The 17,058-nt window shown below is 41.1% G+C and overlaps 1 protein-coding gene across 4 annotated transcripts in view; it reads right to left on the reverse strand.

The window, feature by feature from the left end:
• Positions 1–6,016: 6,016 nt before the first annotated feature.
• Positions 6,017–17,058, reverse strand: part of sec23a (Sec23 homolog A, coat complex II component) — a 34,395-nt gene continuing 23,353 nt past the window's right edge. For all 4 annotated transcript variants that reach the window (XM_072699334.1, XM_072699335.1, XM_072699336.1 and 1 more), the window contains 8 exons: positions 14,484–14,590; positions 12,718–12,871; positions 11,831–11,908; positions 11,215–11,376; positions 10,556–10,642; positions 8,319–8,474; positions 7,436–7,501; positions 6,017–6,823 (listed from right to left, as the gene is read on the reverse strand). In XM_072699334.1, the coding sequence (XP_072555435.1) occupies positions 6,734–6,823; positions 7,436–7,501; positions 8,319–8,474; positions 10,556–10,642; positions 11,215–11,376; positions 11,831–11,908; positions 12,718–12,871; positions 14,484–14,590 (900 nt within the window). In that variant the 3' untranslated portion in view covers positions 6,017–6,733. The remainder of the gene's footprint in view (positions 6,824–7,435; positions 7,502–8,318; positions 8,475–10,555; positions 10,643–11,214; positions 11,377–11,830; positions 11,909–12,717; positions 12,872–14,483; positions 14,591–17,058) is intronic.

Raw genomic sequence — 17,058 nt, forward strand, 5'->3', positions numbered from 1 at the left:
CTGGTTTGTGCCTCGCCTCGGCAGAATAGTCATGTCTGTGGCCTCTAAAGCAAGGCCCTTAACCTCCAGTTCCATGAGAGCCACTGCAAGTGGTTGCCCTTCACTGCCAAAGCTGATCTTACCTACATGTGTGTCAAGAAGTGCAAGGTAGGATAGGTGAAAAGAGAATTCCCCCATGGGGATCAAATAATTAGATTTTTTTCCCCTAAATTATCTTCTGCTGAACACATGCGAAATAGGACAGAAATCACTACAAATTATTATTATTAAATATTGAAAGTCCTTCAGCCCAAGAGTGACCACTGGCTTAAAATGTATAATTAGAATTTTTTTTAATTTAGATTTTAAAAAATTTGATTATTATCACTGTAGAATAAATACATAAGAGAACAAATAACGGAGAGGTATATCTCTCCAGCATTCCCAGTTTCGTTTGAAATTTTGCCCACTCAGCTAGTGACTTCTATTTTATTTTTTTCTAATTGACCTGTTATTTTTATTTTTATGTGAGTTAGTCTGCGATGGGTTGGCACTCCATCGTGTGTTATTCCCTGCCTTAAACCTGGAGCATCTGGAATAGGCTCCAGACTCCCACAACCCTGGATAGGATGAGCAAAATGAATAGTTGGATGGACCTCTGTTTGTCTATATTCTGGCACTATGTCAGATTTTATCTCCCCTAAAGTGACAGTGTAGTTAGTGTAGTTGTCACAGACTTTCACATTGTCTCGAAGGCTATTAATGGTAATAGTAGGGTCAGGATACATAGAGTCAGTATCCATTTACTCTCATAGGAGTTCCCTTTAAATGAACTTCCAAAGATAAGTGAGTTGAATAGAATCAATATTAAATTCAGAGCTTAGGTCACATATCTCATTCCTTCCAAATGCACATCGTATAGTGTAAGACTGTGTTTTTTATGTTCTCTAGTCTGTGTGTGCCCTGTATACTGCACTATACTGGCGTTTACAAGGGTGAGCTGATCTTCTGAAGCATATTTGTGATGGAAGGCACACATTTATAAAAACCAATAAATACAAGGTTATCGATGGTGTAACTTTAATTAGCTATTTTACTTATGTAGGCAATACCTTTGGAAAACTAAAAAAATTATGAAGAAATACCAGTGATTCTGACATGCCAAATAACATTAAAAAAAAGCTCAAACATCAAAGTTCAATTTATTTTTTTTTATTTTTTTTTAGTACCTGTTAATGCAGTCTCCATGGTAACATTTTCTATTGACAACATAATTTGACTGGTCTCCTATGTGATCTTGGAGGCCTTGCTTCATTTAGCTACTTATTTGTGAATAGTTTTAGCTAAACCTTTTAGTAAAAACCTAAAACTGTGCTCTGAAAAAGGCAGTGTAGAGGAACAGGGTTTTTGTGAAATTAAAGGAATGTCCAAGAACACATACAGGAATTAACAAAGATATAAAAAACAAAATCAGCTACATTTTCAATTATAAAGTAGGTACAGTATTTGTCAGAGAATGATTAGCATTGGTGAGGTAATATTGGTTTAAGTAATAAATCTGTCAAGGTTTTTTGTATTATGCAAGAAAGGATTTTGTCAAACTATTTAAAATTTGACAGAAGTTTGGATTAGCCTATATCAAATTTAAGTGAAAAAAAAAAATCTCTGCCAACAAGTCTAGCTAGGTAGACATCAGCCCATTCTGTAAATTTTAATAAAGTTATATTTTACTCTACAGTTATATTAACTCAATTTGTATATCCTTCAGAGAGATACTTAACCTGAATTCTTGATCAAATAGCCAACAAATACGATAACATAAAAGTTATGAAATTACATTTTGTGAATGTAAGGCAGGTAAAATGTGCCGCCTCGCAATCCGTCATAGCTCAATGGCTTCCACAGCATTGCTGAGAGCAGAGGTCAATGTTTTATTTACAGCACTAAATGCAGAAAATGGCATTAGGTAATGATTAACTAACATATATACATGCAAGCATCCTATTCAGTTATTCAGTTAGAAATGTCACAGGATGGAGAGGCTCAAGATGACAACCAATCAAACACCAAGGGCAGTTTAGGGAGGAGGATTGTGGGAGGAGACCTCATAATGTGGGCAGAACATCTGATCTCCACCAGTACCGTGCAGAGAGTTTGAGGGGCAGGCGCTCAAAGCCTTTGACACATATATTAAAGGGGCACTCAAAACCTTTAAAGTCTGACAGACTAAATAGTTTGGGCAAAGGGGGCAGGTGCTCACGCATCTCCATTCCTCCCCCGCTGCACACGCCTGCAACACACACTCACAGAACCAAGGTTGGGAGCCAGAATTGCATTATATATGACTCAGAACAGTATTTCTATAAAACTGTAAGATATGCCCTGAGTGGGATGGCCAGCAGAACTGTGTGACACAGGAACAGGTGGAGGAACAGGGACTTAATATGGGGCAGAGAATGGGGTTTAGCAAAGTGCTGGATGGAGATGAATGACATCAGACATCAGCAGGCAGAGATCTGGATGCTGAGATAACAAAAAACAGAACATGGTCTCATTTGATGGCTTAAAAAAGAAGGCAACAGGTGAGGTGAACAGGCTCATCAGCTGCCTGTGCTCCCCTCTAGGACCTCCACTGCTCCTCAGTCACCAGGTTCAGCTGAATTGCCAGCTCTCACTTAGCTTTTGTGTGCATTTCAACTGTAACACTTATGTATGGTCTAAGGCATCTACTTTGTGCTCTCTGCATCCACATCACTCACCTGATGAACAGCCCTTTAAAAAGGATGGAGCGCTGGGCACCGTGCGAGTGATTTCCGTTATACATCAAGTGACTAGTGCCCTCATGTGGTCATTAAACCAAATTGCTTCTTCAATTCATCTTCCACAAGTTTGTCTTTCTGTGAAAAAGAAACAGCACAATGGTGCCATGTAAAGGGATCATTATCAGACATCAAGAGGCTTGTGGCACCTGTGCTAGTCACTACGCCACCATGGACAAGAATAAACTAACATACCAGAAGAACGTGAAAGAAGGTGGTAAGAAATCTTATTTCCAACACCCATAAATCTGTACATGAACTATGTAAACACTATTAAAATGGAGAGGGATGCACAGCAGGACCGCTCCTGTTTGAAAGCCCTCCCTGCTGACACATACAGTTGTGTTCAAAATTAGCAGTCCGACATCACTAACCTGATCAATCACTGTATTTGGTAGAAATTATATTTCTACGTGGCAAATAATTTACTAGTAGGTGTAGTAGAGTAATGGAAAACCAACAGACCCAACAGTTGTGACATGCATGCTGCTGATTCTGTGTAATCGAATCATTAATTGAAAGGGGCGTGTTCAAAATAATAGCAGTGTGAAGTTCAATTAGTGAGGTCATTCATTCTGTGAAAAATCAGGTGCCAATTATGGGCCTTATTTAAGTAAGGAAGGCAGTAAATGTTGTACATGCTGGTTATAGTGCATTTCTCTCTGAAATTCTGAGTAAAAATGGGTTATTCCAGACATTGTTCAGAAGAACAGCGTACCTTGATTAAAAAGTTGACTGGTTGAGGGGAAAACATATAAAGAAGTCCAGAAAATGATCGCAAATGCTTTAAATTGGCAACCAAAACCTGAAAGACGTGGAAGAAAACGAAAAACTACCATTCGAATGGATTGAAGAATAGCCAAAATGGCAAAGACTCAGCCAATGATCAGCTCCAGGAAGATCAAAGAAGGTCTAAAGTTACCTGTGAGTTCTGTTACAATCAGATGACGCCTATATGAAGCCAAGCTATCTGCAAAAAGCCCCCGCAAAGTCCCATTGCTGAAAAAAAGACGTGCTGAAGAGGTTACAATTTGCCAAAGAACACATTGACTGGCCTAAAAAGAAACGGCGCAACATTTTGTGGACTGATGAAAGCAAGATTATTTTTTTTGGGTCTAGTGGCCGCAGACAGTTTGTCAAATGACCCCCAAACACTGAATTCAAGCCACAGTACACTGTGAAGACAGTGAAGCATGGTGGTGCAAGCATCATGATAAGGGGATGTTTCTCATACTACGGTGTCGGGCCTATTTATCGCATATCAGGGATCATGGATCAGTATGAATACCTCAAAATACTTGAAGAGGTCATGGTGCCTTATGCCGAAGAGGAAATGCCCTTGAAATGTTTCAGCAAGACAACGGCCCCAAACACACCAGTAGATTGACGTTATGGAATGGCCAGCCCAATTCCTGGACCTTAATCCAATAGAAAACTTGTGGGGTGACGTCAAAAATGCTGTTTCTGAGGCAAAACCAAGAAGTGCAGAAGAACTGTAGAATGTAGTCCAATCATCCTGGGCTGGAATACCTGTTCACAGGTGCCAGCAGTTGGTCGACTCCATACAAAACATTTTTCAGTTCATACAGTGAATCTTTTGTAAAGAAGAATGTGGACACTGCTATTTTTTTTGAACAGCCTAATATTTCCTTTCCTTCACTTTCTGGAATAACACAAATGTGATGAATTTCTCTTCTTGTTTTGATTTGGAATAGAATGTGTAGTGCTCCCAATGCATTTGCTTGTATGGAAATAAAACCATTATAAGGATTTTCAGCTTTATTCACTTTTTTAGACACACTGCTATTATTCTGAACTGTAAGTACCAGCGATACAATTTAACGTCACGTACCTGGCGACTGGAAAGATTTCAACATCGTCCTGTCCAGTGTTTTTCCTTTAAGCTTTGCAATTGACTTCCTACCTCTTCCGAGATTCTGGGCAAATTTATTACACTGTGACACAGTCCTCACCTTGGAAGTGTGCCACACCCTAGCAGACAAAGTCAGAAAAATGTTCAAAGTACTTGTCAGAGGAACACAGACACTCCATTTATGCAGCTCTGCCCTTGTTCTTCTCAGCTGTTCCTCAAATTCTCAAAAGGCAAGGTCAGTGTGATGATCTACCCTGCTAGGCTATTTCTACATTCACATAAACTTTAATAACACTGAATACTGTGATAAATCTGTAACTGGACATTAAAAAAATATTTTAAAATATGCTGAACTACACATAAAGCTGAGCACAACAATAAACTAATAGCGAACACATTATGTTAGTATGACTATCCAGTCACAGCCCCAGTTTAAAGAAACCGATATGATAGTTATTGTTATTCACGCTCAAGCAAGGAATTAGTTACAAGTATGTATGGAAGATAGAACATGACATTAGTCCTACAGTGAATATACCAAGGGCCTTACTTATAAAAATATCAGTAAGTAAAATACTAAGCACACTAACCCAAAGTCAGGGTTTAAAGCTCACCCATATAAAGTACAGTGTGCACCATCTGTAAATCTGAATTACTGCAAAACAAGATGGACAAGCCTTGGTTTAATTATGCCAGTGTAGTTTGAACTCAAACAAGTACAGAACTGCTTGAGTGCAAAGCCAGCTGTAAGATCTAAACACTGATGATCAAGTGGAAAAAAATAATTGCTTGTACATATTAGGTTAGGCTGCTATTCGACTTTCATAAACCCAAAATGTACCAAAAAGCATTTATTCTAAGTGTTTCAGGGGCAATATAAAGGTCAAACTCTTTTTTGTCAAGCACAGACATTCCAACTAACATGCCCAGAAATTACATAATGGGCATTAATGTTCAATTGTGCACAATAATTATTTGGAAGAGGTTATTGGGTATTTACTCTGGGGTGGAATGAATAAAAAGCATCTATTCACAAAAGAATCTGCTTTTAAAAGCCCATTTATGTTCCCTATGACTTTTTTCTTTTACACAGCTGTTTGTGTCTGACATTTCAATTTATGAAGTGTTTCCTGCAGCATTGTCGTCACAGTTAATGTTCATGAATTGGACCACTTCATAATCTGAAGCCAAATAAAGGAGCACACTGCTTTTACCAAAATTCACACTGGAAATAAATACGATTAACAACCATCCATAAATCTAAGGATAAAAGGGAGTATTCCATACAGGCATGTTCAGCATCCAAGGCATCAGCACTCATTTGAAAGCTCTTGGCACACTGCAGTTGGTGGTATGACAGGTTTGTTTTTATTAGAAAGACCAGAGCTAATACTGTTACAAACAAGGCAGAAATAGCATAGACAAAGGCAGCTGTCATTCCGTGCAAGTCTGCAATGAGAAGCACTGGCTTGAATCCCCACTGGAACTACTGGAGACAAACATTGCTGTAAGACTCACTAGGAGCAGAGTAGCGGAACAATTATCACACATCTTAGCCTAAGGGGTATGACAGTCTCCAGGTCTGGTACAGCAAACAATTCAGAAGCTCACTTTTTTTTTTAATTAAAGGTATGATTCAGTCTTGCATCCTGCCTGAACTCCTGGGCTATGGAGACTGACTGCTGAATTCTTAGCTAGGCAGATCAATATTGGCATAAGAATACTACATCCAGAACAATAAACACAACTCCACTTCAGTGTGATGTCGGTTTTGAAGAAGGAAAAAATGTAGTGTTTGAGACTCATCCCAGCCCATCACACTGCCATGTATTAAATTACTTTTTGAATCAAATAATCTGAGGTATAATGGTCCTAAATCTGTACATTGTTGCTATGCTCAAAAGACAAGAAGGTATTTTTTCCTCTTTGCAGTTGGTCTTGTTTGTCTGCAGTCCATGTAGCCTTTTCTCACAGGGGCACTGAAGACACTAGCCAGTGTTGGTGGGCGTGCAGAGGGGCGTGCTGCTATGAAGTACTGCGAGTATAAGCATCTCTCACATCTTCAGGCAGCGCTGGACACGGCTAGCTTCTTCAGGTGGTCCATGAACACCTGCAGACTCACATCATCTGTCAGGATTGGCGCGCCCGACTCCTGAAGGGCGGAAAAACACAGAACAAAAACTGAGAGACATGTTCATTGCACTGGTTTTTATAACCTCACAAGGTCATAAGGATGTATTGCGTCAATTCATGGTTCCCATTTCTCTTAAAATGAACATCAAAATGATGGTATTGTTAAAATGTCACAGGAGTCTCACATCGGTGTTAAAAACAGAAAAAAAATAAATGTTGGATAATGTCAAACTTATCGATATGAAAAAGTATATTTTGAGGTAGGCTCCAAAGAGTCCCTGCTTCAGTGTGAAGATCTTTATGTACTATAGGCAGCCCCAGGTAATGAATGAGATCCCTTCCCCAAGTCGAATTTGTAGGTAAGTCGGAACAATAATAATATTAATGATAACTACATACGGTACTGTACCTCAAGCCGAAGAATTGAAGCCACACGATGTTTGTCACAAAGTAGTATGTGCATTCATTATTACGAATCATTGTATTTAACCCAAATTTTTTTATATAATAGGCTTTAGTAGTCCGTTATCTCCAGCTATACTGTCAATCGTTTTTTTATCATTAAACAGCAGCACTAAATGACAAACTGGAACCAAGGGCTGATATCTGTTCAGGAGACATGTTCTCCTACCTGCCCCCATGCATACATGTTGTTGTGGGTTTGGGAGGGGTTTACTTTCGACAACAGGAAACGAGCCTATGAAAGCAGGGAGAGACAACAGCACATATAACATATAACTTTGTGTTTTACATCATTTCTAGCAATTAAGCCCAGAAGCCCCAGGCACCAAACAGCACATGCAGCCTGTGTATATCACCGCGAAATACACTACACCAAGCAAAGGTTTTTGCGCACAGAGATTTTCTACATTTGTATGTTACTCACCTAACATTTTCCAAAAACACAGTCTATTCTTTGCTAACAATTTTACAGTATGTTCACCATTTAAGTACCTTTATTAGCAAGAAAATGTCTTTGATTCAAAGTAATAACAGCAGAGAAAAATCAAGGCATTCATTTCTACTAGGGATATTAAATATTGTTCTGTTTTGTGGGATGAAACAGTTAGCTAGTGTATTTGAAGTTAAAGGACAATCTAGAATTGACTATGCCATCACCACAGAACCAGTTAATAGGATCAGACATGCACTGTTACATACTCTTCTCATGTTATAAAAGAAACTTATTGTGACATATTTTCATGTACAGTTCTTCACTCAACTTTCCAATGCTTAACAAGAATAAAAAGTCTGCAGTTTATGAAATAAATGGAAAAGTGGTAAAAACCTGTGGTGTGCAAAAGCTTTTGATTAGTAGTGTATTCTGAGCTGAGTAACTGTGCATATGCGAGTCTCATCTGGAGCCAAAACATATGTACAACCTGCAGACCAAACAGATCAGTCCAACGATGCCCCCGTTTTGCACAGAAACCAAAATAACGCACCAAATACAGAGTGTGTCCCAGCTGATAGGGAGACAGAGTGTGGGCTGAAGGTCATGCCCTGGCAGATACCTGGCTGCCGCCATGCTCTGTATCGATGTAGCGCGGCATGGGGAAGCGGCTGTGCAGGATCTCCTGTGCGTCATCCACCGGGGCCTGCAGCAGGTGCCGGAAGTTCTCGTACTCTGCCATCTCCTGGTACCCGGCCTTCCTCCACTGAGCCACTGTCTGCATAGACAAAGGCACGTCATCACACAACAGCTATCCTATCCAAAGCCTGGCATGGCAGCACAGAGTCATCACACCATGTAGACTTTAAACCCGCTAGGTCCATTAGCTGCGATTCTTTTAGCTCCACAAACGGGTAGCTAACTGACAGTTCCTCTGCCTCTTCAAACCTTTAGTCCACACTAAAGCCAAGCCAGATGACATTCATTTGCTGAGTCTCCAGCTCTGAATTCCCCCAGCCACCATACGTGGATGTGCTCTCTGCCCTGACATCCTCCTTAGCATCGATTCGCTTCACAGGAGAATTACAAAGGGCTACTTAATGATCTTCACTGGAATCCCATGAGGTTATCAAACAATCTTTTCAGGAAAAGTCTACAAGTCCACCACTCAAATAACCACATGCAAGCAGTTCATTTAATTAGAACAGAAGTCCACTGCCCCCGATAAAATCTTCCAGTGGGGGCCCTTGGTAGATTTTGCCAATTTCAGTGACCGCGGGGGCCTATCACACGGTCTGGCTCCACCAATGGAGTACCCTCAAGTCTGAGTAATGTTGGCTGTTCAGGAGAATGACTCACCTGTGATACAGAAGCAATGGTATATCCTTATTATTTTTCCCAAACACAAAGGGCCTGATATTCACCTGTAGCTACAGATCTCATGCTGGGGACAGAGAGCCTAATAAACACTCCGGTTCATTAGCACCACTGAGCAAAGTTATAATACTTTCACTCTGAGAACCAGAAGATAATGAGCTGGTTGAAGGAAACCACTGCTCTCTCTTGAAAGCTTGCAAAAACACGACAGCAGTCTACTGTTAAAAATGGTGGTGTGGTGGTGGGGGGCGCTTGTGATAAGGCGGCCTTTCTAAATGCCCCATTGAGAGTGACAAGAAGCCTGCAGTTTCTAAGTGGTGCACAGCTCTTCATGAAAAAAATATATAATGACAGAGGTGAGGGCCGCCTCTTTTCCACCGTACCAAGTATGGTACTTTTAGTACGGTACTTTCGCTTTTACAATGACTTCCAGTCGAATACCAGTACCAAAAATTCCAGTACCAAAAGTGCCAAAACAGCTGGGGTACTACTTTGGTACTTTGGGGTGGGACTTACTTTATCAATTGGTTATGCAAATAGCCTGCCTCTAAAACGCAATACAAACACTGCCGTGAAAACGGATTACAAATCAGAAATCAGAGAATAATGATAAATGAAGTAAAAAAATAAAATTAAAAAAAATTATAAAATCGGTCCGATACATATACAGAACAAATACAACAACGATCCAGATGTCATGACAAAAAGGATGAGAAAAAGTATTTTGTTGAACATACTATTAATATTCAATATACTAGCGATGTGAATTTGTTATAAATATAGCGATGTTATTTTATTGCAATAAATACTGGGGTATTTATAAAACAAAAAAAGTTAATAAATTTCTCTCAAACCTGTCTGAGTGATTTAAATGGCCAGGATGAAAATGATTACGATTGTCTCGAAGAATGCATGCAGCGCTAATGCAAAAGAAGTGGAGGTAAACATATAAGAATCTATAAACTGAATTAAAATTTAAATTGCAAAGCTTGCTAAGTTTCTTATCTATGACAGAATAACAGAGTAAAAATATTTTAGCAAAACTTTAACCCCTGCACTATGAAGTCCGTACAGAACTGGAAGTAAGAAAAAAAATAACATTTTAATAGTTGACTAGCGATGTAAGAGTTGTATGTGCAAAACATGCCATGTTGGTATTAATATTGCACATTGTCCAGTCCTATAATATACTACAGCCATTTTTTGAATTTAGTACAAAATACCCTGCCTGAAGTTGTGATGTCATTCGACGTTGGTACCAGTTAACACCAGTAGAAAACCAGCACCTTGAAGTACCATACTTTTGGTACCTTCTCGAAGTACCAAAAGTACGGTACCTGGTGCGGTGGAAAAATGCCCTCTCGACCAGACCTTCTTAAAGCCAATGTTCCATAAAGAGTAATAACCTGGCATACATGGCTACCTTCAGCCCGGCAGTGCACAGTCCCACAGAGGACAGTGTTAACATGGGCTTGTCATTACCTCTCCGTGGTAGATGAGAATCTGAAAGAAGGTATCCATGAGGAGGATGCGATCAGGCAGGATACTGCTGCTGTCTAGGAGGACGGGCTACGGAAAAATCAGAAGCCCTCAGATATTAATCAGCCTGTCAGGTGTCACCCAACACAGCACAGGAGACTGAAACCAGCAAAAACCACAAGGAAAACCCAAACTCCATGCATGATCAATTAAATGTCATTCCTCATGTTCATATGTAATAAGGTTAATTAAGAATAGCCCCTTTAGCATTAACCCTACGATACAGGGACTAAAACAGTTCAGTAGAGTGTACCAGCACTCCTGAACTAAAATGAGAAATTTCCTATTTCACATTTTTTCTTTTGGAAGCTTCACATTATTTAAAAAAATAATAAAGCTTGAAATCTGTGCATGTTATTTCATAATCAAAACCTGGCTTTAAAAAAAAAAAATCTCTTTTTGCTCAAAACTCAAAACTACCTCGCTTTTAATGTTTATTTGACAGGATGTGTGGTTTCCCTAAGCCACTGAGGGAAAAAGCTATTTATCAGAACTGGCAGATGAGGTGTGCAGAGCCGGGCTCACAGTGAATGCACTGCAGTATGTGATGTGTATGGAAGCAGCCCTTCGTATATAAGGAAGGCAGGGTGTGTGCAGCAAACCTCAGGGGGGCCGTTGAAGGAGTAGGCGTAGAGTATGGGCTGTATCATTATGAGGGACTGGGTCAGGTCCTGCCGCATGAAGTGGTGCCGGTAGTAGGAGCTCTCGTCCGGGCTGTTGTTGAACACTTGCAGGAAGGGCGACCTTCTCAGGTGGAACATGAACTGCGGGGGACAGGCAGCACTGTGAGGGGGCTCCTTTGCTATACATGAGAGTACTCACTCGAGATGCAAAACACATTCGTTTCTAACTCCCCTGACTTTCCCGTTCCTTTTCCAACATCAATTACTACCAGATTATAAATATAGCAGAATATTGTGCAATTTTGTAAACATTCATTTTCCAGCCACTTATCCTGTGGGTGTGGAGCCCAACCCAGGAGGCACAGTGCACCGGGGATGGGGGCGGGGGGGGGCATCGGAGCTGGGATGACAGTTCATAGCAGGGTGCATATACATACAAAATGGTACCATGTGGGTGATTTGGAAATGCTTAAGTGCTTTGTTTTGACCTATGTGGTGTATCCAGAAGAATCCCACACAGAGGGGGGACAACATACAAATTCCATATCCACACAAAGCAGGGGCAGCACCTGAACCCTTAATTTCTGTGACCTACCTGTGGGTAAAGGGAGAAAGTCTCAGAGAACCGGAAAGAATTGGGGTCATCCTTATGGTAATCTCCAAACTTCTGGCACTAAACCCGAAAGAAAGCGAAAGCAGATTACATGCACTGTACCAAAACGAATCGGTAGTACTAATACAAAAAGTGACAGTGTTTAAACAACCTTCAGAGAAGAGCCAAACAACACATAACTGAGCAGTAGCTACTGTGCAGAAAACACATTCACACCCAGAAGGGAAACGGTGGCCGCGGGTGGGATTTACACAGAGATCATCTCACTGGCATCCAGAGAGCAGGCGTCTGGGCCCAACTGTGTCACTCATGAAGGATCTCTCTGTTACTATTCAGCCAAGTCATGAGAAAAAGTACCAGGACACACTTCAGGTCAACTGGCAGTGTTAAGTGTATAAGGTCTGCCTCAAAAGTTGTAATCACCAGATCATTAAGAGTCTGAATCTACTGGGGACTTTCCTTAAAGAAGAGACTAAGTTCCTGGAAATGGATAATGTAAAACCATTGTGGAGGCATGTTTATTTACAGACAGACACACAGAGACATGGACACACAGACAGACATGCAGAGACAGCCAGACACTGACACACACAAACACAGACCGACACAGATAAACAGGCCCACACACAGACATGCAGAGACAGACAGACACTGACACACACATACACACACACAGACCGACACAGATACACAGGCCCACACACAGACATGCAGAGACAGACAGACACTGACACACACACACAGACTGACACAGATACACAGTCCCACACACAGACATGCAGAGACAGACAGACACTGACACACACACAGACAGCCAGACACAGGCACAGGCCCAAAGAGCAGCCACCCCCCCAGCCGATTCTACCCACCAGGCGGATAAGCTGGCGGTCCAGCCAACGCAGGACATCGGGCCCCTCCTCAGTCTCAGCCCGGTACACGGCCAAGCGAGCCATCAAGATGGCCGAGGCCTCCTGGTCGAAGGAGGCGGCGATGCTCTGGATCTGCGTCTGCGCGTCAGCCCAGCTGTGGGGAGGCGGGCCCCCATTCAGTTAACATCTGCCTATTAAAGTCTAGCAACCATGCTAGACAGCTGTTTAGCCATTCAATTTAAATGATAACACATAAAACAGTGTCAGTAAAAACAATCAGTAATCACTTGATGAGGAACTTAAAGTACGACTAACTATTTGTTCTTGGAATTACAGAACATCATTATTTAAAAGAACAAAATGTCAAGTGTTTCATGCTGACTCCATATGTCACAACTCACAAGGCTAAAAATAAAAATTTATACAAATGTGCCTTTTTGATTCTCCTCTTTTTTATAGCACAACATTTTCTTGTGTCTCCAGGGCAAAACACAAGACTTCTGAGACCTGGGCTGAACATAACACACATCATCCAGAAGCCTTTTAGTCTACAAAAAAATCATGCACATCATGTAATTATATAGTCTTCCTACCCTTATTGAAAATCAATGGAAAACCACTACATCTCACCCACAGGAGATGGTCTCAAAATATAAAATTTCATATAATCCAATTAGTGTTTTTGCTTCTTTGCTACAGCTCATGAAGGTTACTACCACTATTTTGTGAATAAGCAGTATCAGGATGGATTAAAAATACCACACACAGAATTATGTGCCATTTTCTAGAGCCAACAGCAAGTGTTTGGGTTAGAAAGTGTGCATTTTTGAACATTACATGTAGGACAGACTCCCTTTTAGGAGACATGACTAATCCTTTGTCTACCCTCAGCAGAGACATTGATTTTCCCCCTGATAAGTAAATACTTGTTCCTATGGAGACTAAGTAAACTCATTGCAGATCACACAAGTGATAATTAGCCCTGAAATGCACATCTTATGCTCTGGGGACCAGAGTGCGCCACACCGTCGGCGATTGTGAAGAACACTACAAAGGTCAGCTTGCAGACTGGCTTTCATTAAAAAAAATACCCACAAAAATGGGGCAGAGAGGAGAGCACTTCCACCTGAGTGCAGGAGGAGCAGCTATAAAAACTGCCAGTGATCATCCGAAAAATCAGACGATATTTACTGCCGATAATTCCCTTTAAAATGGTGACCCTTACTGCATTGCACACCCATATCCTAATGCAGTTTCTGGGGCCTGTAAGCTATAGCAGCAACATACCATTGAGTGACAAACTGAACTATAAATCTGCATAGGACTGCATATTTAATCAGCAAAATAAAAGCATCAAAGACCATGCCACAGTCTTAACTTAGTCATTTTTCAAGAGCCTGTGTACATGCGCATCTGTACTGTAACTGGGACTGGACACAGCAGCAAAAGCAGCAGCAGCAGCACGGTGCAGGTGTGCTTCCCTTCCCAAAGCAACAGGAGGTGCTGTCCTGCCACCTGTTGTACAGGGACAGTTCCCTGTTAGAAAGACTAGTTCTACATAATGACAGAGGTTAATAAAGACCTCCAGGTCTTCGTAATCATGTTATAATCGGGGTCTTTGGACTCATTCGTGTGATCAGCCTTCAGATGGCTTTAGCATGGAGTTCTTAGCTCTGCTTCACATACAGGCTTCACATACAGGCTTGATGTATACATCAAGGCAGAGCCGGGGGGGGGGGGGGGGGGACGGGGGGGGGGGGACTTACTTCCGGGCGATGGTGGTGACACGGATGCGCCTCTGGCCACTTGAGTGCTGGTACTGGGTTACGAACTGGACTGCCCCACGACCACCCTGGGGAATGGGCGCGTTGTGCTGCAGGGTGAGACAGACGCATATGTAACCCAAACTGAAACTAAAAATCACCACCGGGGGGTGTTCCACAAATCAGGATTTCTCAGTTAGCTGGATTAATTTAAGATAGAAATTACGATTGTCCAACAAGTAGAAATGCACCGATTGTATCTGCCAACTAGGTATAAATAGGTATTGGCCAATACAGCAACAGATGGCCATTGGCCGATGCTTAAAAATCAGCCGATACTTACTGCTGATAATTTCCATTAAAATGGTGACCTTCATTGCTTTGCACACCCACGTACTAAAGTTAGAAAAATATCTGTCTGCCATGTGGAATTATTTTAATGTTAGCGAAAATTATGTTAGAAATGCGTTTTGAAAACTGCTAAAATTTCACTAGGAGGATCTACTAATAAAAATTTCAACACAACAAATTTGATTGCACTTTAAGGTGAGACTGAAGAGTTTCTGAAAAACAAATCTGTTCCTATAAAGAAGGCTGCAGTACTGCTGAGTAACACTAGTCCCTCAGTAATGCAAGCGTTTGATAGCAAAAGAAAATTCAGTGCAGACAGCGCAATATCCAAAGGTATTACTCAGAAAATTCACACTTGATCAGCCCTTATCTGTTATAAATGGCATAAATATATAAAAGATGCATATAGTGCTCTGGGACAGTTGCTGTATGCCAGAGTTGGTGTTTCCTTACCAAAAAAATACTTTTTCATATTTTTCGAATGCAATTAATTTATATTATAATTTACTTGTGTGGAGTGTCTCTCAATTTATTGAATCTGCAAAACCTCCAAAACAATCGGTATCAGTGTCAGTTTTTTAAATAACTCGCTATCGGTATTGGCCAGAATTTTCCCTATTGGTGTATCACTACCAATAAGAGTTTAGGGTAAGGAGCGTTCCTATTGGACAATCATAACTTCTATCTTAAGTCAATCCAGCTAACTCAGAAATCCTGCTTAGTGGAACACAGCCCAGGTAACAGCTGAGCGGTCTTCTCTAACGACACTCAGCAAGTTAGTCCTGCTTATCTTACCTTCACAATACAAGGCATTGTTCATAAGCACTGCCGACATCCGAAAACCCCCTCTCACACTAAACTGAATTTACAATGCAGATGCCAAATGCACCATAGATCGCTGCGTGATATCTTTGAAAAGGCACACAGAGGCAGTACAGTAAATCAGTTACGTTCAAGAACATTTACATAATAGCCTCTGTTTGCTTTGGGTGTTAGTACCCAAAGAATCCACGCTTATCCTTACCAACACGACTGCGTCAAGCTACCAATGTAAAACAATATCCACGGTGCAATAACATGTTTACATGGGTGACAGATTTTCCATAACCTTATGGGGAAAAAAAAATCACTATGTGTCCATGGAAAGACCACAGCATATGATAAACACCTAAAACATACTTCCTAAACAGAGAACAGCATATGCAACAACAACTATGCAAGTCACCTTACTTTAAATGCATTAATGCATAGAGAACTTTCATATGCTTCTGCTCCTGCCCAATTAGCTGACTTGGTGGTTAAGCATGGGTTTAAAAAAAAAGCATTTGATGGTTAAGTTCCAGAAGGAATGCCGCTATTATGTCCTTAATCGACATACATCATTTGCAATAGTCTGGAAAGATATCCAGATAAAGAATAAACCTGCAATCATAAAACCTGCAATTAAAACAGCACACATTTTAGCCATTCAGAGAGGTCAAGGTGTACATTCAGCACTTCCTTACTGAGAAATCAGATCTGCCATTATATTGCAACAATTCCAAAGATATATCAGAATATTACCCAGATCCATAGAGCTGAACTTAGAAAAACAAAAATTAGATACTGCAAGCACAGTGTTCTGTGGACATATGCTCTGATGTACATTTGTAAATATCCTGCTACGGACAGCTCAAATTCAAAACCCTGTTTATTTGATAAGCGAAAAGCAGATGCTATTGATGGAAACATCTTAAAATCCTTCTTAAAAACAATCAAACCATTAAAAAAAATGCATGATGGCTAATTGTGGCGTGAGCTCAGGAAACAGGAGATGTAATAATTAATGATTAAGGTTTAATAGGGCGGATTAGAATCACACTTCCTGCCAATTACAATCTCAGTGGCAGAGTGGAAAATGGCCCTCATTAGTAGACAAAAACAAACCAACCAGGAATGGGTCACGGGCATTAATCAGCCGACAGGCGGCCTATAAACAGCCTCCATCTGCAGGGGGCTTTGCGTTACTGCAATCAGCATTCGCTCAAACATCCTCAGGTCTCCTAACTAAGCAGGGAAGGGTTACGCCTCCTTCTCTGCTAATGTAACCCCTGGCTGGACCTGGTAGAGTGCTATGGGAGCTGGAACAGCACAGAGAAAGGCAGGAGCGGCTCTCCTCACCCGAGGAAGAAGAGGAAGGCAGCACGGGCAGGAGCGGCTCTCCTCACCCGAGGAAGAAGAGGAAGGC

The sequence above is a fragment of the Paramormyrops kingsleyae genome, chromosome 14 (genome assembly GCF_048594095.1).
Source record: "Paramormyrops kingsleyae isolate MSU_618 chromosome 14, PKINGS_0.4, whole genome shotgun sequence".
NCBI lineage: Eukaryota > Metazoa > Chordata > Actinopteri > Osteoglossiformes > Mormyridae > Paramormyrops > Paramormyrops kingsleyae.